Here is a 25,799-nt window from a genome sequence, read left to right on the forward strand (position 1 = left end):
AAGCAATGATTGCAAAGTAATTAGTTTATTTGACCCAGCCTCTGTGCCTTTTTGCCATTGAAGGCAGTGATTTATTCTGGCCACCAACGCACAAATCCTCTGCCATGTGTCAAGAAAGCATCACAGCGGAGGAATTCCTGTCTCCACCATCATAAAACACTCTCTGGCGGAATCCCTAATGATCTAGCTTGCAAACACAGCAGCTGACTGTAGTGCTTTAGCACTGACCTGGCTCAGAGCAACTGAGAAATCTCTGGTCCACCTAGCTCAACTCATTTAAAAGGTACCTGGATATGCACCAGGAATTGTGTAACCTGTAGACTACAGACCAGGTACTGGAAAGTGGGATTAAAAATGAGTGGCTAGCTTTTTTCTCTTTTTATGGCTGGCACAGACATGATGGGCTGAATGGCCTCTTTCTGCACTGTAACTTTTCAATGGTTCTAGTTGCCAGTCTCTAGAACAAGTTGCCACAAATGCAATGAATGTAGACCCACTGCAAGTGTTCAAAATAGATTTTCCCTACATTTGTCTATGGTGTTTATTTCTCGTCTCTCCCATGACATTGCCTCAATGGGTTGGAATGAGTGAAGTGGCTGGGATAATGGTGCTGCATAAGTTACATCATGATAGTGTAGGACCAGCTGATCTTTACCTTTCCTTTTTAGTATGTTTCAAAAAGACCAGGTGTCTCATCATTTCTCATATCTCCAACCCATGAGACTAAGGATCAGCCTTGTCACTCCACTCCCTGCCTTCACTGTGTGAATGCCTCCTTGTATCTCGTTGACCAAACCTATATTCAGTGTGAATTGACCAAAATACTGTACAGTTGGATCATTACTTCCTAACTGGATATGTTGACCAATTCTGCTACTGGTAGGTTAGGGAGAGCTCTGAGATACAAGCCGGCAAATAGTTAATTGGCAAAGCTTCACTCCATCTGACCTCACCAAGTAATATTGACAACAAGTATGGGACATTTATTATGACTCCCCCAACCTCGCCCCAGTACTTTTGGAGGCATTTTGTACTTATGATTAAATGTACTTGTCCAAAAGAATGGTTCCATTTAAAATAATGCATTTGAAACAGTTTGTACTAACTTATTTTTAAGACCATGGCACTTGCTAACATAGCCAGCTCCTAGACAGAAAGTATGCAACCAACATAATCTTGATTGGCGCTGGATACCACGAAAGATGTTTACACCAAACATATGTCCTAGGAAAATATGAAAGCTCTTCTTTCCCAAGTGTCTCAAAATTTGTATCACAATTTATTTTAAATCAATATCGTAATAAAAGTAACATACCAGACTAATTGTAATACAATGGAATTATCATAAGTAATTGATAATTATTTGATTATCTGTATAACAGCTGAGTAAACAGCAGGAAGATTCTGCCTAATCAACTTTCTCAATTTAAGGAAGTGATATCCTCAGTCAACAGTGGAAAACTTTACGATGCGCACCTAGATTTTCAAAAAGCATTTCATAGCATTCAACATGAGTTTCCTAATTAAGCTCAATGGAGTGGCAATTCAAAGCAAAGCTAGATAATTGATGAGCAATTTCCTGAATGGTAGAAAATAGATACTAGCTAAAGGGGAGTGCCCCAAGTGTCAGTTTTCAGACCACTGCTGTTTGCAATTCAAATCATAAGACTTGGGTTCAGAAACTCAGTGCAAATTGGTCAGACGTACAGATGATGCCAAAAATGGAGAGGCAGGGCATTCGAAGGAGGCAGCCTTGAAATTATAGGAAAAGCTAAACGATACACCATGGGAGGCCCACAAAATGGCAGAAACATTATAATGCAAATATGGATAAAATATTTCACACAGAAAGGTGAAGTGGGTGACACACATACTCCATGCATTGTTAACAATACTAAAGGTGATTCTTGGAGTCCATACTCAACATATGCAGCCACTGAAAAGTAACAATCAACAAAGCCAATAAAACAATGAACTACATTGTCAGAACTGTAAAATCCAAGTCAGTGACTGCCTGGGAGCTATTGCCCGAAAATTAAAGCAGCTAAATAAATGGCGGTGGATTCGGCCCTGGCATTTATGCTGGGATGCAAGGGGCCCACCCTCAGTGTATATTCCAGCCCCATGTCCCTGTAATGGCAATTAGATATAATCCATTTATATCTCATATTCGTGCCACTTGTTCATCTTTATCATTTGAATGGGGGGAGCATCCGCAATAAGTGGCTTCAATTTTATTTTTTCACTACTATTACCTGCATGGGCCTTACTCTCTTGATGCACTCTTACTGTTAAACTCTCTGTCCCTTCCTGTCCCACTCAACTTGTCTTCACCCATATCAATATGCTTTCCTATTGCCTCAACATTTATCCTTAGATTTCTAAATCTCCCTTCACCCAAATCTTCCTCCCAGCCCTGTTAGTTTAAAGTTATTTTTCCCTAATTTGAACATATTTGCTAGTGCACTCTTATGTTTATAAGCTCTGTCCCATCCTGTCACACTCTGGTTAACATTACCTATATCACTACCCTACTCTCATACCTTGCCCTTTCTCTTCAACTTTCGAATCCTCCCTTCCCCATTATTTAGGTTAGCCCTAGTTATATGATTCACCAGGACACTGGTCCCAGTGTGGTTCAGTTGAAAGCCACCCCAACAATATAATTCCCTCTTTCCCAGTACTTGTGCCAGTGCCCCATGAATAGAAACCCATTCTCCCACACCAATCTATGAGCCATGCATTCCACTCTATGGCCTTATTTACCCAGTGCCAATTTGCTCATGGCTCAGATAGCAATCCAGAGATTAATACTTTTGTGGCTCTACTTTTTAATTTAGTTCCTAGCTGCTCATACTCCCTCCGCAGAATCTCTTTCTAAGTCCTAAATATGTAGTAGGTACCCACATGCAACACGACATCTGGATCCTTCCCCTCCCACTCAAAGTTCTCCTCCAGGCTGGAGGAGGTGTCCTTAACCCTGACACCTGGCAGGCAACCTTCAGAACTCAGGTTCAAGGCTGCAGAGAACCCTTTCTATCCCCATAACTATACTGTCCCCCTACTACAATTGCATTCCTTTCCACTCCCCCAACTTTAATGGCTTTCTGCACCAGGCTGCTATGGTCAGTTTGCTCATCCTTCCTGCAGTCCCTGCCCTCGCCTACACAAGCTGGAAGAACCTCGAACCTGTTGGACGATTACAAGAGCTGAGGCCCCTCCGTTACTACCTTCTGAGCCTCATAACCTGCCTCACTTGGACTCGCCTGGAGGAGAACTTCAAATGAGTGGGGAAGGATCCAGATGTCGTGGTGCATGTGGGTACCCACTACATACTTGGACTCACACACAGCTGTCCCAGGCCACAGACAATATCAGAAATATATAGCCTAAGGGGTGTGACAGGCTCCTGGAACAAAGCATCCAAGTAACTTTCCCCCTCCTTGATTCATCGCAGTGCCTGAAGTTTGGACTCCAGCTCATCAACTCTGAGCTGCAGATGTGGTTGCTGTGGATCACACAGTGACCACCAGCTCCCACATGATACAGCTGCAAAACATCAACTGCCCTGCCATCTTAATTGTGTTTTGTTTAATGAATTAGGTTTCAATTTTAGAAATAACACTCAATTTTTATCTGTAATTGTGGTAAGTAGTTTAACTACCTAAGCTATAAATTTAACGCAATATTTATATCTCCCCAGAACTAGTTTAAACTACTGCCCCCATGTAGAGGGATAACATCTTAAAACTCACCACCAGTTACTTAACTGCTCACCTAATTAATGCCATGACTATGACACGAAGGGCAAGAAAGCAGGTGGTCCTGTTGCTGCTGGTCCCGAATACCGAAAAAATATGGATGAGGGGATTGCCAAACTGCAACGGCTCTATGGGGGAGGAGACCTCACCAAATTCCCAGATCTTAAATTTGAAGAACCGAAATTTGATGAAATCAGCAAGTGATTGGAATCTTCAGAAAGGAAGGGACTGTCTATTCTTTGTTCATGTTTCCTGGGATTGTAAAGTTGTAACTTAAGAAATTCCATTGGATTAAAAAAAAATACTCAGCAGCTACTGGAGGCTGAAGAAGATATAAAAAGCAGCACCCTTCCTCCCTCTGCACCAAGTTCCCAAGTTAGCACTCATCCCTCGTCCTACTCTCAGCTGAGGCAGGATGGCTGGCATGCACAAACAGCTCTCTCCTCTTCTCGATGCCTCACGTCTTCCTAACTTCTCAAACTACTCAATAGTATTAGTATGGATCTACCTTTCTCTCCACCAACTACTGCAATGGCATCCTTCAATAACTTATCCTTTATACCCCTTTTCAGGGCTGGACCTGGGTGTTTTATTGGTAGGACTTGGTTGTCCTGAAAAAATTCATTACAACATAAAATGTCCAATGGTGCATCAAGTTCTTTGTTTAAACCGTGTAGTAAATGCTTACCCTTTTGTTATGTACTTCCATGAGCTTCTGTATCTTTTACATGCACCTTATGCCCTTGACCAAGCAGGTCTTTAACATCATCTTCCTTTATCTCATTCTATGTTGTTCCTCATGATCAGTTGCACAACTGCCAAGAAACATCTGATCGCCAGCCTTCAAACTAACTTTCAGGGGCTTAATTGTGCCTATTTGTCTGTTATCAGTTATTTTTGCCCAGAGTTGTTCACAAGGCCTGTTAATGAGCTGTTCATAATGACGATCCTGTCCAACCATTCTCATTTCTATCAGACTTTTGAACCATAAGGTGATTCACTAAAATAACTTCTATTCTTCTTCCAGACACTAAATAACTTTTGCATTTCTGCAAGCAATTAGGCAAGGTTAATTGAAAATCATAAGCATACTTCAAAGCTGTGTTATTTGTTTTTAAGTATTTCTCCAGTTGTTCTCAGGCTATTGCAGAGGCCTCAGCTGACCATGACCCCTTTTCAGGCTGTCATCACCTAAGAAAAGTCATTCCACTAGCCTTGTTTCTAGTGAAGCAAAACCTTAATCAGCTTCCAGTAAAACAAAACTTGCAGTATTAACCTATTCAAGCTGATTAATATGCATACTTTAAGTTTATTTCTAATTTCTAAAGCAGGAACCAATAAATTTTTTCACCTAAAAGGCTGTGAATGCTAGGGCAATTGGAGTTTTCAGGCAGCTAGATTTTTTTGTTAGGTGAAAATATTAAGTTATATGGAGCTAAAGCAGGTAAATGGAGTTGAGGTACAGATCACTCCTGATCTAACTGAATGGTGGAATAGGTTTGAGGGGCTGAATTGCTGACTCATTTTCCTATACTCCAAAGTAGCTGAAGCTCAATTAAGCAATAAGGGAGACAAGGGTGAGGAAAGGAGGAACAAGAGCGGTCAGCATTTTTTACTCAGTCAGTTCACAAAACCAGACTTTCTAAATACACAGATCATTTTTACAAAGCAGCAAGGAACACAGACACTAATCAGAGCAAACCAAAATGCCCATTTCCTGACTGAGCTGTTGGATCCTTCAAACAAAGAAATACAGCTCAGAATTCTTGCTAAAGATCAGTGCCTCATCATAAGAATTCTGTTTTCACTATAGTAATGAGATTGAACTGCACTTGACACTGTCATAGCAGGCTGTGGGGTCACTCTCAGTTCAGCAGAGTGGAATCCAATCTCAAACAATAGGACCAGATGGAACTGATGCACATAACACTCCTGTTGCTCTCTGCAGCTCAAAATGAATAGGGCAGAAACTAAGCATCCTGCGAGCAGTTATCAAATAGTATGGGCGCAGGATTAGCGCAAGCATGGGTACTGGCAGAATCTGAATCATGAAGTAATACATGGTCTGCAAAGTGCAAGACAAGAAGAGACAGTAAAATAATTCATGGTTGAGGTTGGGATTCACATATTCCACCCTCAGTCGCAAAAAAAAATCTTAACTGCAACGTGTGAAATAGTTAAATACTCACTCAGGGTTTTGTAGTCATCTTTAGCTTTATTTGCTCTGAGGAACGCCTGGATTTTAATTATTTGCTTTGTCTGAGAAGTGGAAAAATAGCTTATTTGCAAAGTATACACTTTTAAATCGAAGGAGTCAAAAATATAACTTCTTCAGAGGCAAGTGTAGCATTCATTATTTATTCACTAAATATATTCGTTAAAAGTTTCTGATCAAATATTGTCAGTATTGTGAATATTAAAGAATTAAACTAAATTAAGGGGAGCAGTAACATTGGAATTCATTTTAATAGTTTTCTATTGCCCTTTCAATCCATTGTTCTCACTTCAGGATATTCAATTTCACTTTGCAACTATCTTCCAAGAAATATAAATTTCCTGCCCTCTCTGAAGGGGAAGAACCTGCCTCCACTTGGGGCAGAATTTTTGTACTCTGCCAAGATTGTGATGGAGGTTAATGTGGCCCAAAAATACCAGCACCTGCCAGCGTGTCAGTGCCCCAATCCCATTCCTGGCACCAGCATTTTGGTCAAGGCAGGTTTGGGGTTCGGCAGGGCGACTCAGGTGGCAGCCGATTAGACTCATTGAGGGTCTTAAGAGTACTGAAAGCAGGCCAACTGGGATTTTCCTCCCTGCCTGCATGCTGGTGTAGCCAAAGGCTGCCGTGTAGAGGAAGCCCCCAGGAAGCTCCAGCCACCGCCCCCCACCCCCCCCTCCCACAATACACACTAACCCCAACCACACAATGGTGGTCTGGCTGCTTCTTATTTCAATTTTTTTTTTAAATTTGGTGAAGTGTCCTCTCTTTACTTACTCATTACTGCAGCGCCTCTCAAGCTGGAAGGCCTCCAATAGGGCCTCGAAGCTAGAGGGCCAATCTGTCACCCCTAATTGAACAGGGAATGTGGCTTCATGCCAATTAAAGGGGCACCTCTGTGAAAATCCTACATCAGTGATCCTTTCCCTCCCCAGGGATGTGCCTGGGACTCAGAAACAGTCCTAATTTCTGTTTCCCACCCCCAAAGTAAAATTCAGCCCCAAAAGTCCTCCTCTGAAAGTATATCCAAAATTAGGAATGTCAAGTGAAGATTCATGGGTTCAATATCCTCCCCATTAGGTGGCTTGGCACGTACAGCTCTAACACATAGAACTACCCTAAACACTAATGAGAGGAATTAAACTTCATTGTTACCCTGATATGTTAATTTAGAACACTGCAATTTTTTAAATCAAAATAAATCAGATGTGACTCAGCAGGCCTCTTCTACTGCAAATTAATGTCATTTATCTTTATCACCCAGGTTTAGCAGAAAAAAACAACTTTTATTTCTTAAATGAATAAATGACTGCCTGTTTCCTTTTCGTTCCGTGGGCTGTTCCATCAGCCAACACAAGGCAGTTAGCTTAATTCCAGTTCTATTTCATAACTGGGTATTAGGAAATGTGCAAGAGGCCCAAGTTGGATTTGTTTTCCCTCCATTCACGTGTTCACTCGTTTCCTCTGTTGAGGGTGGATCACCACAGAAATTGTTTCATTCACCACAACTTTGCAGCACAGTGCACCGATGAATCAACAACACGGTGTCACCGAAAAGCCTTAATGATCCAAACCTTAAAGTGCAGAGAAGGCTACTGAGAGGTGAAAGCAGTCAGTCCAGGTTTCCATTTTGTAAGCTATTAATTGACAATTAAAACTAAGGTGAAAGAACATTGTTACACAAAATCGGTTCCCCATTCACATCTCAGACTTGGAAACTTTTTTTGAGAAAGCAGACGACCTGTTGAAACAGGAAGCCATGTAATATTAAGCTATCAAATAACTCACATGGTCTTTGAAATACTGACATCTTGCACGATATGCTTTTCTTGCCCTCCACATCTTCACAAAAGACTGGATCTATCAAAACAGTATATAGGCATTAAAGGCATGATCAATAAGACCACTGTTTGCTCCTCCATCAGTTACAGGCAGCTTCCATGATTTTCAGATTTATAACAAATAAAAATGCCATAGAATTCAATGCTCTCGTATATTGTGAAGAAACTATAAAACTTTACAGAGAATAAAATTACCTTAATAATAGCTGCAGCATTATTTTGCAGGAGCATTAGCCTGTCCTTGTAAGCCTTCCTCTGTTTATATCCTTTCCAAGAAGACTATAACAAACAAAGCATTGAGCTGATTAAACCAGTTTCTCCAACCAACCAGCCATTCATCCCCTACATATACAAACCTGCCCAACTAATGGGCTGCTGGGAATATTCCTAATGGATTGCTTGAAAATAGCAGATTTTAAAACAACAAAAAGAAGAAAAAAAAGTGTTCTGGTACAACAGAAAAAACGTTAGCCTTCATTGGTAAGTATCCGTAAAGTAAAACGCATAATTTTAACACAATTGCTAGATATGTACACTTGTGAAAGTAACACAAATATCTAAGGAAGGAATTCACCTTTAAAATTTTACACAGTAACTATTTGTTTGCAGGTTAGCAATCCTGTTGTCAAAGAAACCTAGGTAATTCTTCAGTAAGAGAAGGATCTGCTCAACACTAAATGTTCAGCATGTGTGAATGGTTACATAAATTGAGTGTTGCTGAAAAAAGATATTTTTTCAAAGCTTTTCATCTTGCACTCACCAGGACAATCGCAAGAATACCAATGACAGGTGAAGCAACAACTTTATACTGTTTGAGAAGAGTGTGCTAATTGTTTGTCAAGTGGACTTGACTCAAGAGGCTTTGCCATGGAGAATGTACCAGTTAATGGCAACTGACAGTTAACTGCCAAGCATTCTTTGAAATTTAAATCAGGCAGCTTGACTCTGATTCTTCAGGAAATGCCTTGACCAATGAGCCAGTGAATGACTATCACTTACTTTGTTTAGCTGAAACAGATGCAATGCGTGTACATGTTCTTTCTGCCTGCAAAGAACAGGGGCCTGTGTATTAATATATGTAGCTTCCAGTCACACAAATGCTCCATATTGCGAGCCCGACTGACAATCTTAAATTGGTTGTCAGTGTATTTTTTAGCACACTGAGGATTATTTAGCAAATGTTGTCCAACTGTGGAATCACATCTAATGTTGGACATTGTGTTTTGAGTTTTGCAAACACGGGCTGTTTGGGTACAGTCTGTACCTTGCCTGTTGTGATCATACTGTTTGGTATGATCCGCCAGTCTTTGGGGCATACCTAGCACCACACTGGCACTGAAATTCATATACCACATTACTCATTTGTGTGATAGGCAAAATGTGTTTTTGGCTTGACGGCAGTACCCCGTTAGAGGCAAATACCACTCATGCTGCTACTGCATAGCAGCAGTGTGAAACAGCTAGCTTCACTTGTTGCTCAAATTTTTGGAACTCCTTGCCCTTACAGGGTATTCTGAGGTAGACTGGACACTTTCCAGGGCTGAAAGTGACAGCCTTAGACCCGCTCATGAGTTTGCATGATATACAGTGCGAAATGTAGGGTAGCCATTATCCCACAGGATGTCTTTGATGCGCTCTACTTCAGCATCAAGCTTGCATGGTGAATAAATGTCTTGGGCCCTATTTAAGAGGTTGCCAATAAGGCCAATCTTATAGTGCATGGAACTGTAAGAATCCCAATGCGTGTATTAACCAGTGAAGGTAGGCTTGCAGTAGATCATGGTAGAAAATCCCCTGGCAGATTTCTCAACTAGTATGCCAAGGAAAGGGAGTTCATTTGACTGCTCTATTTCGAAGGTGAATTTGAGCATAGGGTGGAGCCCATTAAGATATGCAAGGAAATTATTACATGCTGCTATGGATTTAAACATAGCAAACATATTATCCACATATCGGAAATATGCAAGTAGTAGGAGGTTAGGTGTCATTTCATTGAAGACATGTTTTTCATGGAACCCAATAAGGATGTTTGCAAGAGCTGGGCCTAGAGGGGATCCCATGGCAACTCCTAGCCAAAAGGTCATTCTGCCTATTTCATAAATCTCACATTGCGCCTGCTTCAGCTAAACAAAATAAATGATAGCCATTTACTGGTTCAATCCTCAGGGCAATACCTTGACCAATCAGAGTCAAGCTGCCTGGTTTAAATTTCAAACCATGCTTGGCAGTTAACTGTCAGTCACCATTAATTGGTGCGTTCTCCATAGCAATGCCTCTACCAATCAGAGTCCACTTGACAACCAATCAGCATATTCTTCCCATACAGTATAAAGTTGTTGCTTTCCCTGATATTGGTATTCTTGCGATTATCCTGATGAGTGCAAGACAAAAAGCTTTGACAAAATGTCTTTCTTCAGCAATACTCAAGTTCTGTTCAACTTCAAGTCCAACTACCAAATGACTATTTGGTTACATAAATATGAATTTGAACCGTGTTACAGTAGTTTATTTTTCTATATCCATCCTTAAAGACTTAATTCCCAAGAATAAAAATTTCCAAGCACACCTGTAGCCTGATGATAGAAGGTTCCTGTTTGTGGAGGTAGTTCTTTCGTTCTTTGTAAGCTTTTCTTACAAGGTATCCTCTTGCGCGTGCCTGCAGACAAATGATCTTATTCTCATTCGCTAACCAGAGCTGCTCACGGTGGTAATCGCCTGTTACTCGGCCAGTAATATCCTGAAGAAAATAATCAATAGGCATCATCACATGAGTAGCAAGTAAACAACATATGTATGCTAAAATCACTGAATAGGATGTGCACCTAAGAAAACAAGACAATTCAAGAAATTTCCAAATTAATCTTCAGATTATCATTTTGCACAGGATGAGCTGATTGAACATGATATTTGGCATTCACCCTCAACTCCTTGCATTCTTCACTATTAACTACTTTTTGAAGAACAGAATGTGCTAGGACCCAATGATGAGCATGCAATATAATGGCCTGGGGCTTGACCTCACAATGGAAAGCATAGGGCTATGTTAATTGGGATGCAAGGCACAGCACTTAAAGAGGTGTATCACGTGGGCAGCAGAGGTGGGGTGGTCTGTTGTATGGGAAAGAATGGAAGGTATTTTTTGCATTTGTTTTAAGACGTAATTTGTACCTGTTATTAGGTAAAGCTCAATATATTGGATCAGAAGTGTTCAACTTGCATTCTGTGGTTTCAGAGCCTGTAAAGCTGAATAGTTCACTCTCTTGAAACAGAGCATTAAATTCAGTTAATTTACTATTTGCTTTGGGTGGGGCAGATTGCTTTTGTATGTCTTTAATTCTGCAAATGTTTTCCTTTTTTAAAAAAAAACCTAACGGACACAGATTAAAAGTTTTGGGCAAGAGTTGCAAGGGGGATGTGAGGAAAAAGATTTTTATGCAGTGAGCGGTAAAGCCCTGGAACTCTGCCAAAAAGGGTGGTGGAAGCAGAGACAATCAACGTTCCTAAAAGGAAATTGCATGGTTACTTGAGGGAAATAAACTTGCAGGCTACTGGAATAGAATTGGGGAACGGGACTGGCTGGACTGCTCTCCAGAGAGCCAGCATGGCCTCAATGGCTCAAATGGCCTCCTCCTGTGTCATAATAATTCTATGACTTAAAAGGTGCAATTGAATTTACGGCAGGATGGGGCAGCCGCATAAGTGCTTTTATGAGTATTCTACGGGGGGAATTTTCACATCAGCATGCGGGGACGGACCCCGCATGCTGACGTGTAAAACGATGCACGGTGATGTTGGGCGTGCGTCCCAACGTCACCGCACGTCATCCAGATCTTCCACTCGGCGGATGCGCGCGTTGGAGGCGGCTGCACACCCGCCGAAATGTCAAAGGCCTATTAAGGCTATTTAAAAGCCAATTAAAGTAGTTATCAACACTGCCCGTCCAACCTTAAGGTTGGCGGACAGGTGAAGGGCCCAAGCGGCCTTTGCGTTTTTCATGAAACCTCATTCACGGGCTGGATGAGGTTTCATGAAGGTTTAATAAATTAATAAATAAACTGCTCAATTCATAAACATGTCACATGAGGGGACGTGTAAATGATTTTTAACTCACTTTATTTTGAACGTTCAATTTGAACTTAATCTCCCTGAGGCAGCTCCATGCCTCGGAGATTTCTGTGCACTTTCGCACACAGGTGCGAAAGAGTGCAGGCCCCGATTCTCCCTCCTCCCCCTGCCTGCACAGATAGCGCTGAGCACTACCAGGCGCATGTCACGCTGGGCGGGCCATAATTGGCCAGCCCATGTAAAATGGCGGCAATTTGCTCCGCGCCAGCTCCCGACCAGACCGCCCGACAGGCAGAGGATTCTGCCCTATGAATTTACAGAAAACAGAGGCTATCTGCATGAGGAATCACAGGAATGAAACCTATTCTCAAAGCTGTGTCACCTTGTTTTATATTTGCAAATGGTCCATAAGGCTCTATAGTATGTAACAGTGGCCATAATTTTGGGACTCTTCTACACTGCATGATAAATTTCTACCAAAAACAATATGGTAAACCTTGGCTTCTTAACCAATCATCCATTTACTTCACTTGATATATTTTGGGAGCAATTATTTGCTTGAAATACAATTAAGGAGAATACAAACCTTTTGGTTCACATTTTAATTTTGACTCAAAGAAATAGTCAACGACAGAAAGGCATTTCAAAATGATTCACTGATAATGAAGACAAGCGTTCACGTGTAGAAATAAATGACAAATAGTGCAGTAACAGCCTGTTGATAAAGTTTTCCCCCGTTTAGCCTAGCTGAAATTTTGAAGCCAATGTATCCTAGTTAAATTTTGAAGCCAATGTATCCTAGTTAAATTTTCACAATACTTTTCTGCTTGATAGTAAATTGTGTTGGCAGATAGCACATATGACACATGTGTATTCTAACTTGGCCCAGTTTTGAGATAGAGACTCATCCCAAGGATTCATCACATTAAGTGCTCTTCAATCTTAGTGCATCACAGGGAGTTGGCGAACAAACACTGCTCAGAGTAAGGGTTGAGTACTCAATGGTTAGTCACACCCTCACTCAAATTCTGAAATTGGGACTTGATACTTCTTTCACATCCAAACTTGAAAATTTTTAATGATTTGGAACTGACTGAAAATCATACCAAAAGTCAAACACAGACAAGAGGTGTTTTTATCACACCAAGCTGCCAGTACAAACAGCATTAATGTTGACAAAACAAATAATTTGTGAAATTGATGGTGCAACCGGGACCTGGGAATCGACCTGGGAATCCACATGATAATCCACATGATGGATTCTCTGCTCTGTTAAGGGAGGAACATCCTGAAAGCCTTTTTCTTGAAGGTGGCACTGACTTCACTGATAACCATGGTAATTAGAGAGTTACTGAACTGTCAGCTGCACAAATCATGCTGTCTAAACAAGGCTGAACATAATGCAGCTCCCACAGAACCCTTTTCCCCAGTGGGCTTGAGCAACCCAATTTAAAGTGACACGACTGGGTGATTACATAAACATATTATAACATTTTAAAACAAACATTGCTCTCATGGAAAAGGCAAGCATTTGCATCAACACCTACATACAGTGTAGACATAAATAAAACTAGAAATATGATGACATAAACATGCATTCTTCATTGCATAGACCCAAACTTTTACAGCACTGCTCACAGTTCATTAGACATGTGCTGCTTTACAAGAACGTTGGATCACGCAACACACCGAGCCTCATTACTTTAAAACACTGCACAGGCCAGGCAGTATCTGTGAAGAGAGGATGTTAAGGTTAACATTTCAAATCTGATGTTCTGACAAGTGGTCACAGACTCGAAACGTGAACCCTACCTTTCTTTCTCTATAGATGCTTATCATTTGCTGGCTGTTTCCAGCATTCTCTGTTCTTATTTCAGATTTCCAGCACCTGCAGTATTTTGCTTTTTGTTACTAGCTTGGCTGGTTTTTCAGTGCTAGGAAAACAGCATCTTAATTGGTGCTCCATCTGGCATCACAGAACTACCCCACCCCCAACCTTGCTACCCCTATCACTACCGTCGACCTCGACGATCTGGACACTGGTTGTACTTGATATTTATGTCGTGCACTCCAGAGTTATTTGTTATTGAGGGTGTACATGCGGGTTGTTAAAAAAGGCAAAGGATTTCCATGTCAAAATATTAAATGTTATGACTCAGTCAGCACACAATAAATAATTTACAGAAAGAAAAACAGAAAACGCTGGAAAAACTCAGTAGGTCTGACAGCATCGTGGAGAGAGAAACAGAGTTGACGTTTCGCGTCCGTATGACCCTTCTTCAGATAATTTACAGCGTATATTACATAACAGTTTTACTTTCAGCTCTGTTGCTGACAATTAATATCAGGTGGAGATGCTTTATTTGGCGGATCTCAATTCTACTGAGCTTATGATTGTTAAAACGAGAGACAAATCATTAGCAAATCACTGGGGGGGAAAGGCGGTTAAAGGCGCAAAATTGAAATGATATTATGGACTGTGAATGCAACTAAATGCAACCATAAACAAATAATTGTTTTACATTAACTCAGTAATTAAAACTCTGCTTATTACATGAGGTTCCAGGATTTTTACCAGTAGTTTGAGGATTGCATTGAAAAATTCTGTACATTTATAGTTCATTTGTTATTGAAACAAACTAAGTCAAATTCTAATTTTATTACACCAGTGACTGGAGATTGGATTTGGTTCATTATTCATGAAGAATGCAAAACAGTGACCTTACCAATAAGCATTCATACCAAGAAGTGAATTGCTAAAGTAGATACAATACACTTATGAAAGTGCTGGTTTTCACAGGTTGCTGACAATACCTGAATTTCTTCTCTACTGAGCTGAGTGTTGTTCTGTACAAAATGTTCTGGTTTGTCCCATGTGCCCTCAGTAGTTTCCAAATTGTAGTAGTATTCATATTTGTCTTTTATCTTGAGCATAACCCACACACTTCCATTTGGTCCTATACAATAAACACAAAACATATGTAATTTAATGTTAATGTTCATAAATGTGCTTTACTATTAGGGGTGGGGTTGAGAACTGTAGTTCTGTGGGAATCTGAGCTCACACCTAATGGAGTAGGTAACGCACACTAATATCTGTCACAATACAATATTAGTTGCTTACGGCTTTAAGTCCTTTTGTTCACTGAAGCAATGCTTGAAAATAATCTTATAAATTAAACATTTAAATGTTAAGTGGATAGGTTTCAAGAAAATAAATTTTCTTGCAGCAAGTCATGTGTTTTATTTTAGCTTTACCGAATTTAAGAAAAAAGGATAGAAACCGTGGTCTCAAGAATTAAACAAAATGCATGAGATTTAAGCACAAAGACAGGTTTCTGGTTTTCCTTAAGAACCAAATTTTATTTCCATTCATCTTCAGAACTATAGTTTCAAAATCTTCTCACTTATCTGGCCTTTCCATCTGGTCAGTTTGCTGGTATCCTTATATTAATTATACTTTCTTGTCACCAATATACCAGCAACACAGATCTGGTTATATGTTCAAGGGCACATCAAATGGCTGCATTCGCAAAACAAGGCACTAGGCCATCACAAGAGCATCATCACCTTGGAATGAGAAATTAGGCTATGAAACTAACGTACAGGATCACCTGTGTGCCTAACACCAAAAGGAGCAATCTATAGACAGCTAAGTGGTCCTTCAACCAACATATCAGAACAAAGCTGTCTGCTTCATCCAGTTGACAATGATGGTGGAGAAGTAGCTAACTAATAGGTGAAGGAAGTCTCTTAAAAATTCTCATTCTCAACTGTGATGGAGCTCAACATGAGTGCAAGAAAAATGCTGAACAATTGCAAACGTGTTCAGTCAAATGTGCTGACTGGATGGTCTTTTCAGCCTCCTAAGATTCCCACCATCTAAGTGCTGGGATCCAGTTAATTCAATTCACACCACAAAATGTGAAGTAGCTGGGTGCACTGAATAGGCAAAGATTATTGGCTCTAATAAAACCCTTACTGCACTGCTGAACAGCTGTGAACTAAAGCTGGCCACTCCGTAGTCAAGCTGTGCCAGTACAGTGGCATCTACCCAACCGTTTGGAAGATTGCTCAAGTACATCCGCAAAAAATGCAAAAGTGCCATCAGCAACATCAGCTCATCAATAATCTACTCACTAATTCATTGTTCAGGTTTGAAATCCAATCACTTCGCACTAGACCTTAACACATCTATGCCTTGATCAAGGTTATAAGAGTTGACAGTCAGAAGTGAGGTAAGAGTAACAACTCCTGCCATCAAGCCAACATTTAACTTACAGTCCTACCACATCCAGTCATGAATAGTGGGACAATTAAACAACTCACAGGAGGAGGAGGAGGCTCCACAAATATCCCCATTCTCAATGATGGAGGAGCCCAGCACACGAGCGCAAAAGATAAGGCTGAAGTATTTGCAACAATCTTCAGTCAGAAGTGCCGAGTGGATGATCCATTTCGGCCTCCTCCGGAGGTCCCCAGCATCACAAATGCCAGGCGTCAGCCAATTTGATTCAATCCACGTGATATCAAGAAACGGCTGAAGGCAGTAGACACTGCAAAGACAATGGGCCTTGACAATATTCCAGCTATAGTACTGAAGACTGGTGCTGCAGAACTTGCTGCACAACTAGCCAAGCTGTTCCAGTACAGCTACAACACTGGCATCAACCCGGCTATGTGGAAAATTGCCCAGGTATGTCCTGTCCACAAAAAGCAGGACAAATACAACCCGGTCAATTACCACCCCATCAGTCTACTCTCATCATCAGTAAAGCAATGTAAGGGGTCATCAACAGTGCTATCAAGCGCCAGTTGCTTAGCAATAACCTGCTCACTGAAGCCTAGTTTGGGTTATGCCAGGGCCATTCAGCTCCTGACCACATTACAACCTTGGTTCAAACATGGACAAAAGAGCTGAACTCCTGAGGTGAGGTGAGGTGAGAGTGACTGCCCTTGACATCAAGGCAGCATTTGACCGAGTGTGGCATCAAGGAGCCCTAGAAAAACTGAAATCAATGGGAATCAGGGGGAAAACTTTCCACTGGTTGGATTCATACCTAGCACAAAGGAAGATGGCCGTAGTTGTTGGAGGTCAGTCATCTCAGCAGGAATTCCTCAGGGTAGTGTCCTAGGCCCGACCATCTTCAGCTGCTTCATCAACGTCCTTTCTTCCATCATAAGATCATAAGTGGGGATGTTCGTTGATGATTGCACAATGTTCAACACCATTTGCGACTCCTCAGATACTAAAGCAGTCCATGTCCAAATGAAGCAAGACCTGGACAATATCCAGGCTTGGGCTGACAAGTGTCAAGTAACATTCACACCACACAAGTGTCAGGCAATGACCATCTCCAACAAGAGAGAACCCAATCATCACCCCCTAATGTTCAATGGCATTACCATCACTGAATCCCCCACTATCAACATCCTGGGGGGTTACCATTGACCAGAAACTAAACTGGACTAGCCATATAAATACTGTGGCTACAAGAGCAGGTCAGAGGCTAGGAAGCGTGCCACAAGTAACTCACCATCTGACTCCCCAAAGCCTGATCACCATCTACAAGGGACAAGTCCGGAGTGTGATGGAATACTCCCCAATTGCCTGCATGAGCTTGACACTGTACAGGACAAAGCAGGCCACTTGATTGGCACTACATCCACAAACATTCACCCCCTCCACCACCAATGCACAGTAGCAGCAGTATGTATCATCCACAAGATGCACTGCAGGAATTCGCCAAGGTTCCTTTGGCCATCTTCCAAACCCACACTCACTACCATCTAGAAGGACAAGAGCAGCAGATAGATGGGAACACCACCACCTGGAAGTTCCCCTCCAAGCCACCCACCATCCTGACTTGGAAATATATCGCCTTTCCTTCACCGTCACTGGGTCAAAATCCTGGAACCCCCTTCCAAACAGTACTATGGGTGCACCTACACCACAGACTGCAGCGGTTCAAGAAGACAGCTCACCACCGCCTTCTCAAGGGCAACTAGGGCTAGGCAATAAATGCTGGTGCAGCCAGCGAAACCCACACACCATGAATGAATAAAAAAGTATCTATTATGGCAGAAATGTGTCTTGGATGAACAGGCTTGGGCTGATAAATGGCATGTAAGATTTGTGCCGTGTGAGATTGAGGTACCACATGTGCATCAACTTGAACAAATAATGTCCATGCACATGTTGATGTTCACAGTTGCGGAAAATTCCAAAGCATCAAGAGGTCCAGAGCACGATGGCTGCATAAATCAATTATAGGTTAGAATTGTGTTGAGAAATAAATAAGAGTGAAGCCAGCAAAGCTTGCTGCAATGCAGAATCTTTCTTGAAACACTGCGTTGACTTCTCATTTTAGAGAGTATTCATTGCAGCTATTGCACTAGTCTCCTGCTGTCGGTACAGAGAAGAGTAAGACAGAGTGGGGCTGCACCAGCAGGTCTGTATCTGAATTCTAGTGCTGCAAAAGCATTAATCATTAGTGACAGCATTTAAATCCTTCTTCCAGATTGGTAATAAGTAAATATTCTACCAGTGAAACTGGCTTGGTTTAAACCAGGGTTTTAGGCTATACATGTTTTGGGCCACCATTGAAGAACACAGGCTCTTGTCTATCATTCACGACACTTGAGCCCTAATCTTAACCTAATCGTTAGTAATAGGCACCAAATGAAAACCAGTTAGTTATGGGGTAACTGGGCACACACATATATACCTCCCAGCACAAAGGCTGTGACAGAAGCTAAAGAATGGTACATCACTGAGGCATACCAAGGCACCTCTTAACATTCTCTGCCAACTAGTTAATTTCCCTTAGTCTGACCCAAGGACATTGTAGCTAATGATAGAGAAAATTGTTACATATCCCTTGTGTTCCATACCATTTCCAGTCTTTTGCTTTTTTGCTTCAGAGAGCTCATTTTGATATGTATCAGCACATTCTGGTAGCACCCCTCTCATGGTTATGTTGGAAGGCTGTAGTGTAGTCAATGTTAGCTGTGAGTCATCCTTCTCAATTGCTGAGTTAACTTCAGATATTGCAACAGCCACTGAAAGAGAAACAAAGGACAGAGGAATGCATTAGTTATACTTTACTTCTCAAATTAAAAGGGCATAGCATTTGTTTATTTTTATTGGGCAAGTTTTCGAGCAGTAATGATGCAAAACTGAGAGTGTTCTGCACATATGCTGTTAAATGTGGAAATCCAAAAGCTTCCAGCAATTCCTTACTTCCCCAGTGGAATACACTGTTGAAGATCCCCTATATTGATTTCAAGTAGAAATCATTTAACGGAGAAGAACTTGCCTCTGTTCACTATGTGCCTTGCAGTAAAATTCCTTGAAAATGCAATACCTTCTTGAATGAAATGTAACTGGGCTTTTAAACAGCATACCAAGTTCATAAGTACTGCTGAACAACCTTACTAGTTTTATATCTGTAGAATGTCAGATTTCTTGGTTGGTAAGAAAAAAAGCATTTTTTTTTTAAAGTTTGATATTTCAGCTTCTATATGTCCCTGTGATTCTGTATGAATCATTTATGTCATTTCTTGTTTTATTGAATACTTCAATGTGATTGGCTGCTTACCCTGCTTGATGGCATCACTGTTGCTGTCAAGCTCTCCACCACTCAGGTTTTAATTGTTGCAAATTTTTTTTAAAGTGTTCCACTTAAAAACAAAAATCGTGTTCCTTCGTCCAATTTTCTTTCCCTCTCTCTTTTTGTACCTGACTTGACAATGAATTCACCTACTCTAATTTACTCTTCCTTCTCTGTCCTTGCATTGTTAATTTTACAATTCTTCAACCTGATTGATTAAGGAGATAAGCAGTTGCTTTCCCTGTTCATTCAGGTCCCTGATGATTTGCTCACACTTTCTGCAACTTGTCACACCTGAATTATAAAACTTAAACATGCAAGGACAAGTCTAATTAAGGGCAGACGTCGTTAGGTACCCTGCTGCAGAAAAAAATTGCCTTGTTTTGCAAGTAAATATCTAACTTTTTAAATACTTCACTTGACTTGTGAATCTAGGGCTTTCTGGGGAACGATGTTGTGCATTTTCACAACTTGAGATTTCATTTCTTAATCTTGAGTTTAGACATTAAGTCCCTTTCCTTTTGATTCTTCTACTACAGAAAATAGTAAATTGAAGTTTCCCTTTCAATTACTTGAATTAATTATTACTTCAATCAGTTCATTGGTAAACTCATTTCAGGCAATATAAATTCTGTTTTGATCATCAACTTGAAATGATAACTCTGTTTCTCTGCCAGACCTGCTGAGTATTTCAAGCATTCTTTTTAAACTTCAGATTCCCAGCATGCAAGTATTTTGCTTTTTGTAAAGTAAATTTACCTAGTCTCTCATCATTAATTAACTGCTTCAGCTCTCATATCATCCTGGCGAGACCTCATTGGACTTTCTCCAAGAGAAGCATATCCATCCTGTTGGGTGTCCAAAGCTGAACACAATATTTCAAATGGAGTTTAAATTCATTTACTTTATAACTGTATTAGTGCTTCGTGACTTCTGAATTCCGTAATTATAACTGACAAGAAGCAGTGTTCCCATTAACCTTCTGGTTGCTTTTTGTGCACATCAGCAACCTTTTAATGCACATAATTAGATTCCCAAACCCCTTTGTCCTAGTGCTTCCCCATTTAGTTAGCACTTCAGTCTACCATTCTTGTGTCATATTTTATTAAGTTAAACAGAATGTGCCACCATTTTCCCATTCACTTTATTTAGCCTCTTGACAATTTCATGCTTGACCACCGCCTACTCCCGACCCTTACAATTCACAGTGTAACCTCTGTTAACATCTGCAAATTTGGATTGCTTTCCTCTATTCCCAAATTCAAGTTACTCATATAAAATGGAAAGCTGAGTCTCAGTATCAATCCTTGGGGAACATCATTTGTCACTACCCGCCAACATGAGAATGTGCCTTTTAAGCAATTCCCTCAGTAGTGCACCTCCACAATAATATCGCAGTTGTGATGTGCTTCTTTTGAAGTATTAGAACTATATGTCCTTGACATCAGGGATAAAAATTTATTGTGGCTTTTCATCCTTTTCAATACAATTCTCTTCCTTCTAAGGGCTCTCAGTTTAAATTGCTCCTCATTGAAAAGAACAAATATAAATCCTGCTCTTGGGGTTCTTTGAAGCCCAATCATTAGAGATGCAAAATAATGGACCAAATTCTTTACTTCATAGGAGGAGGAGAGGACAAGGCATGTTCTACCTTCCATTCTGCACCTCAAGTTGACAACAGAGTCAAAATCTCAAATTCATCAATGGGATAGGAGAAACTTCAAGTGTAAAAATAAAGATTTGCTGTGTTTTATCACACCTCTACAGATACAACAAATGCTTTGGAAAGTATTGACAGATCAACAAGCAAGTAGTTATTCTATACAATGTAAAATGCCTTGACCAACAATAAGATAAATAAGCAAATATTGGTCGATAGAATAAATGCTGACTAGGACACTAAGAGAAATCTCTGCTCTTCTTCAAATACTGCCCCAAGGTACTTAAAGTCCACTTAAAATTTAACATTTCATCCAAAAGGTGGGAGCTCCAACAACATTGCACTCCATTAATACTATAATGCAATGCCAATTCAGCCAACAAACTCAAATTCTGGTCATGATTCTTGAATCCAAATTAGTCAAGAGAATTAACTGAGTCCAAGTTAATGCACACAAACCCACAAACTACACTAACTAGCACAGTGCACTGGCTCATCAACATGCTCCCAACCCAAGTCACTCCAAAAGCACATGCTCAACAGTCTATAATGTGCAAAAGAACTAAGGGTTGGCATATTTCAGACTCCAGCCATGTAAATTCTTATTGTGTCTACCGTTGCAATTTTCCCTTTTGTTCAGGTCACTACATCAATACATGGAGGGCAAGCAAGTAATGCTAGCTTAATCTTTGATTTTACAAACTTTTCCCAAATTTTCCGTGATTATATTATATTGTTCCACCCCAACACCTTTCTAAACTATCCTCCTTGGTCAATACCCAGCTTTTGTGCCCCTGCCAGAGATGCCATTCTATTGTGTGAAAAGGGAACTATCTCCAGTCAATGTTTGCTCCCTATCCATAGGTTCTTCACTCCACTTCCCACGAATCTAGCAAGCTCCTTCTGTGAGAGACGTCCCAGGACAGATGTCAAGATCTGGATTTGAACACCAGTCTCCCGGTTGAACACTGTAGCTAGTCAGAGTAGGCTTTTTGATGTAAATCACAAACAAAATTAGAATGTTTTTGTTTCAAATTGTGCTTAAGCTAGACACATAGTCATCCTTTACTTACAGCAATGAGCTTCATCAGTGTCCTTATTTGCTGAAATGATTGCTTCCTGGATCTCATCCAACCACAACACTGTTGAGTCATCCTGAGACACCTTCAGTTTAAAAATGTAGGTAAAGATCAGATTGTTACACTCTAAATATAACCAGATCAAAAACATAAAATTAGAAAAGTGAGAAAAATTCACAGAAAGGAAGATCAATCTACAGAGACAGTATGAGCGAGTAATTGGGAAAACCAAACACGAAGATGTGGAAATGCCATTATAGCAACTCTTCATATCTAAATGATAAGATTTATGCTGATTAAGATTTTCACAATGACCAACAAGAAAAAAAAATAAATTTAACAATCATTTCAAGATAAGATATTGGAATAATATAAATATACCATGTAGTACTCTTGGGTTTGATGAGCATCTGAAATGTTTTGAATTGTTGAGACATAACATATACTATTAAAAAATAGGCATTTGTTATCTGTATGGCTTCCCTCAGCATTGTTTAAAATACAGGAGGAGTGTGTGACAGCACTATGGCTTTGCTCCGTAAAGCTTTCTTTGCTGCTGCTCTTGGCTACATTGTGGCTTTTTGTGAATCCTATCTTATCTGAGCTGTCACTCACCACCAGAGAGGACTCTATTGTGCATTTAGGTTAAGAATTCATAGCTCAAAATTTTCCCAGACCGCAAATTCCTTTCCCAAGCACAGGGCCAGGGTGCCTACTTATGAAATGAAACCACAGCTTTAAGCGAGTCTGGTACCAGCAGCCAAAGTTCCATCAGTGAAACAGTAGTCTAAACCGAGAAAGCTAGCACAACAGACACTGGTCTCCTGGAATCTGAGTTAAACATATGCCAATATAAACAAGGGTCAAAATCAGCAGTTCACAACTAATTAAAGAGTTACATTACAAATGGATTATATTTATTTAGCCACTCATTGCTCCCTAATGAGAGTTCACATGAAGATCTTTTATCAAACCAAAACAATTCCTAGGATCCCAAACATAAAAGTATCTTCACAAGTATCACCATTGTGATATTGTCTCTTCAGAGAGGAGGAATATAACAAGTTGTAGAAGAAAGGCACTGGAGCCTCTGCATAAATGATGTTCGAAACTACCTTAAGCAAACACCTTGGGTGTGTGGTCTAAGAACGTTCCCATTGTACTGCTAAAAGTCAAATCACTGAAACATGAAGCTCCCTCCATGATACAATGAAAGAAAGAAGTGCAATTGTTTTCAAAATGCAGAACATGAGAGGAATTTAAGCAGGCTAACTATGTGCCGTAGGGAAGAACAAGAAGCATATCCTAGATATTCCTGAATATAAATGAAGAACAGATTTATGCTTCCGGGGCAGCTTGGAATAACCGAATGCTCTTCCATCAGGTTTGACCTGCCCATAAACTGAGATTGGTGATATCTTTTACAGAAGACACCAGGAACATCATATACTAAAAGAGTTAAAATGTACATGTTTTTGCTTTGAGTTTAAAAAGTTAGCCCCAGACTAGAAGAGAGCCTGTTCAAATTGTCATTGTGATACAGGGTTACGCTTTCCGGAGTAATAAGAAAATAAATAAATATACTTCCATGTTCACAGGGCATGCTTTGTGCCCTCTTTTACTTCCCACTGGTAAGAGTACCAATTCATAATGGATGTCTATGAGCCATTAGGTAGTGATTGAATAGACCAGGGAGTTTCTCAGCAACCCTATGAGGTGTTATCAAGATTATTATTTTCATCTCTAAACCAAATCTTGTTATTCTTCCAGTAATAATTTGGGATGACCCCCTTCCCATCCAGGTTCATGTAATATTAACTACTGAACATTTTAATATGAAATGGTTTACAAAGTAAATGTACAGCATTCATTTTTTCACTTAAAAATCTAAGGCTTGTACAGTTCTGATACACTACTGTTCCCCACTCAAAAACTAGACTGGCACCAAAAAATATTTGTCGATTACACTTATGAATCTGGATTGCAGTTATATCTGCTCTGTGTAAGCATTGCCAGTAAATGTTTCGTGGGATGTGGGCATTGCTGGCAAGGCCAGCTTTTGTAGCCCATCCCTAATTGACCTTGAAATGAGTGCCTTGGTCAGCCATTTCAGAGGCCAGTTAAAAGTCAGCCACATTGCTGCGGGTCTGGAGCCGCATGTAGGTCAGACCGGGCAAGGATGGCAGATTTCCTTCCCTAAAGGACATGGGTTTTTACGACAATTGATGATAGTTTCACGGTCACCATTACTGAGACTAGCTTTCAATTCCAGATTTATTAATTGAATTTAAATTCTATCAGCTGCCATAGTGAAATTTGTACCCATGTCCCTGGAGTATTACACTGGGCCTCTGGATTACTAGTTTAGTGACAATACCATAATGCCACCCTCTCCCCGCTAAATCTAGCCATTATGTTTTCTCTTCATAGCAATCTAATTTTCAAGAAACACGACTATTTCAATAGTATTGAATATTCAGCATAAAAAGATGCCATATAGTTACTACAATATCCTGAGGGGAAGATATGAAGGTAAACCATCCTTCGACCTGTCTAAAGTCTTTGGCACAGCTGACCACACCATCCTCTTCCAATGCCTCTCCACTGTCATCCAGCTGGGTGGAATTACACTTGCCCAGTTCCGTTTATATCTAGCTAATCGTAGCCAGATTATCACTTGCTATGGTTACTTTCTCCACTCCTGCAGTTGCCTATGGTGTCCCCCCAAGAATCTATCTTTGGCCCCCTCCTGTTTATCATTTACTTGCTGCCCCACAGCAACATCTAAAAACACACAGCATTAGTTTTTCCATATGCGCAGATGACAGCTAGCTCTACCTCACTATCCGCTCTCGGGTCTGTTGCTAAATTACCAGACTGCTTATCGGAGATCCAGTATTAGTTCAGCAGAAACGTTCTTCAATTAAATATTGGGAAGGCTGAAGCCACCATCTTCGGTTCCCTCGTCCAAATACCATTTCCTAGCTACTGACTCCATCCCTATTTGCCTGCCAATTGTCTCAGGTTAAACAAGGCTATTCGCAATCTTGGTGTCATATTTGACCCCAAAATGAGTTTCCGGCCACAAAGTTGCGCCATCGCTAAGACTGCCTCCATTTCCACCTCTAACATCACCTGACTGCCCCGCCTCAGCTCCTCTACTGCGGAGACTGTCTTTGTTACCTCTAGCTTCAATTATTCCAATGCACACGTGACTTGTCTCCCACATTCTACCCTCTGTGAACTTGAGGTCATTCAAAACTCTGCTACCCGGGTCCTTACTCGCGCCAAGTTCCATTCACCCCTGTACTCGCTGATCTACATTGGCTCCCAGTGAAGCAAAGCCTTGATTTAAAATTCTCATCATCATTTTCAAACCTCATTGGCTCACCCCTCCTTATCTCTAGTTTCCTCCAGCCCCACAACCCTCGAGGTATATGCGCTCATCTAATTCTGCCACCTTGAGTATTCATGATTTTATCTGCTCCACCAGCTTTCAGCTGCTTAGGCCAGAATACCCTGAAATTCCCTCCCCAAACCTCTCTGATCCTTTACTTCTCTTTCT

The 25,799-nt window shown here is 40.7% G+C and overlaps 1 protein-coding gene across 1 annotated transcript in view; it reads right to left on the minus strand.

Moving 5' to 3' along the window:
• The window catches only part of iqgap2 (IQ motif containing GTPase activating protein 2), a 369,497-nt gene that overhangs the window by 96,595 nt on the left and 247,103 nt on the right, over positions 1-25,799 (minus strand). Inside the window, exons 16-22 of the mRNA XM_078563474.1 lie at positions 22,229-22,319; positions 18,777-18,944; positions 14,697-14,839; positions 10,384-10,554; positions 8,013-8,096; positions 7,765-7,836; positions 5,951-6,020 (exon numbers count right to left, since the gene is read on the minus strand). Of these exons, the coding sequence (XP_078419600.1) occupies positions 5,951-6,020; positions 7,765-7,836; positions 8,013-8,096; positions 10,384-10,554; positions 14,697-14,839; positions 18,777-18,944; positions 22,229-22,319 (799 nt within the window). The remainder of the gene's footprint in view (positions 1-5,950; positions 6,021-7,764; positions 7,837-8,012; positions 8,097-10,383; positions 10,555-14,696; positions 14,840-18,776; positions 18,945-22,228; positions 22,320-25,799) is intronic.

This window comes from Cetorhinus maximus, chromosome 2 (genome assembly GCF_964194155.1).
Source record: "Cetorhinus maximus chromosome 2, sCetMax3.hap1.1, whole genome shotgun sequence".
NCBI classification, from domain to species: domain Eukaryota; kingdom Metazoa; phylum Chordata; class Chondrichthyes; order Lamniformes; family Cetorhinidae; genus Cetorhinus; species Cetorhinus maximus.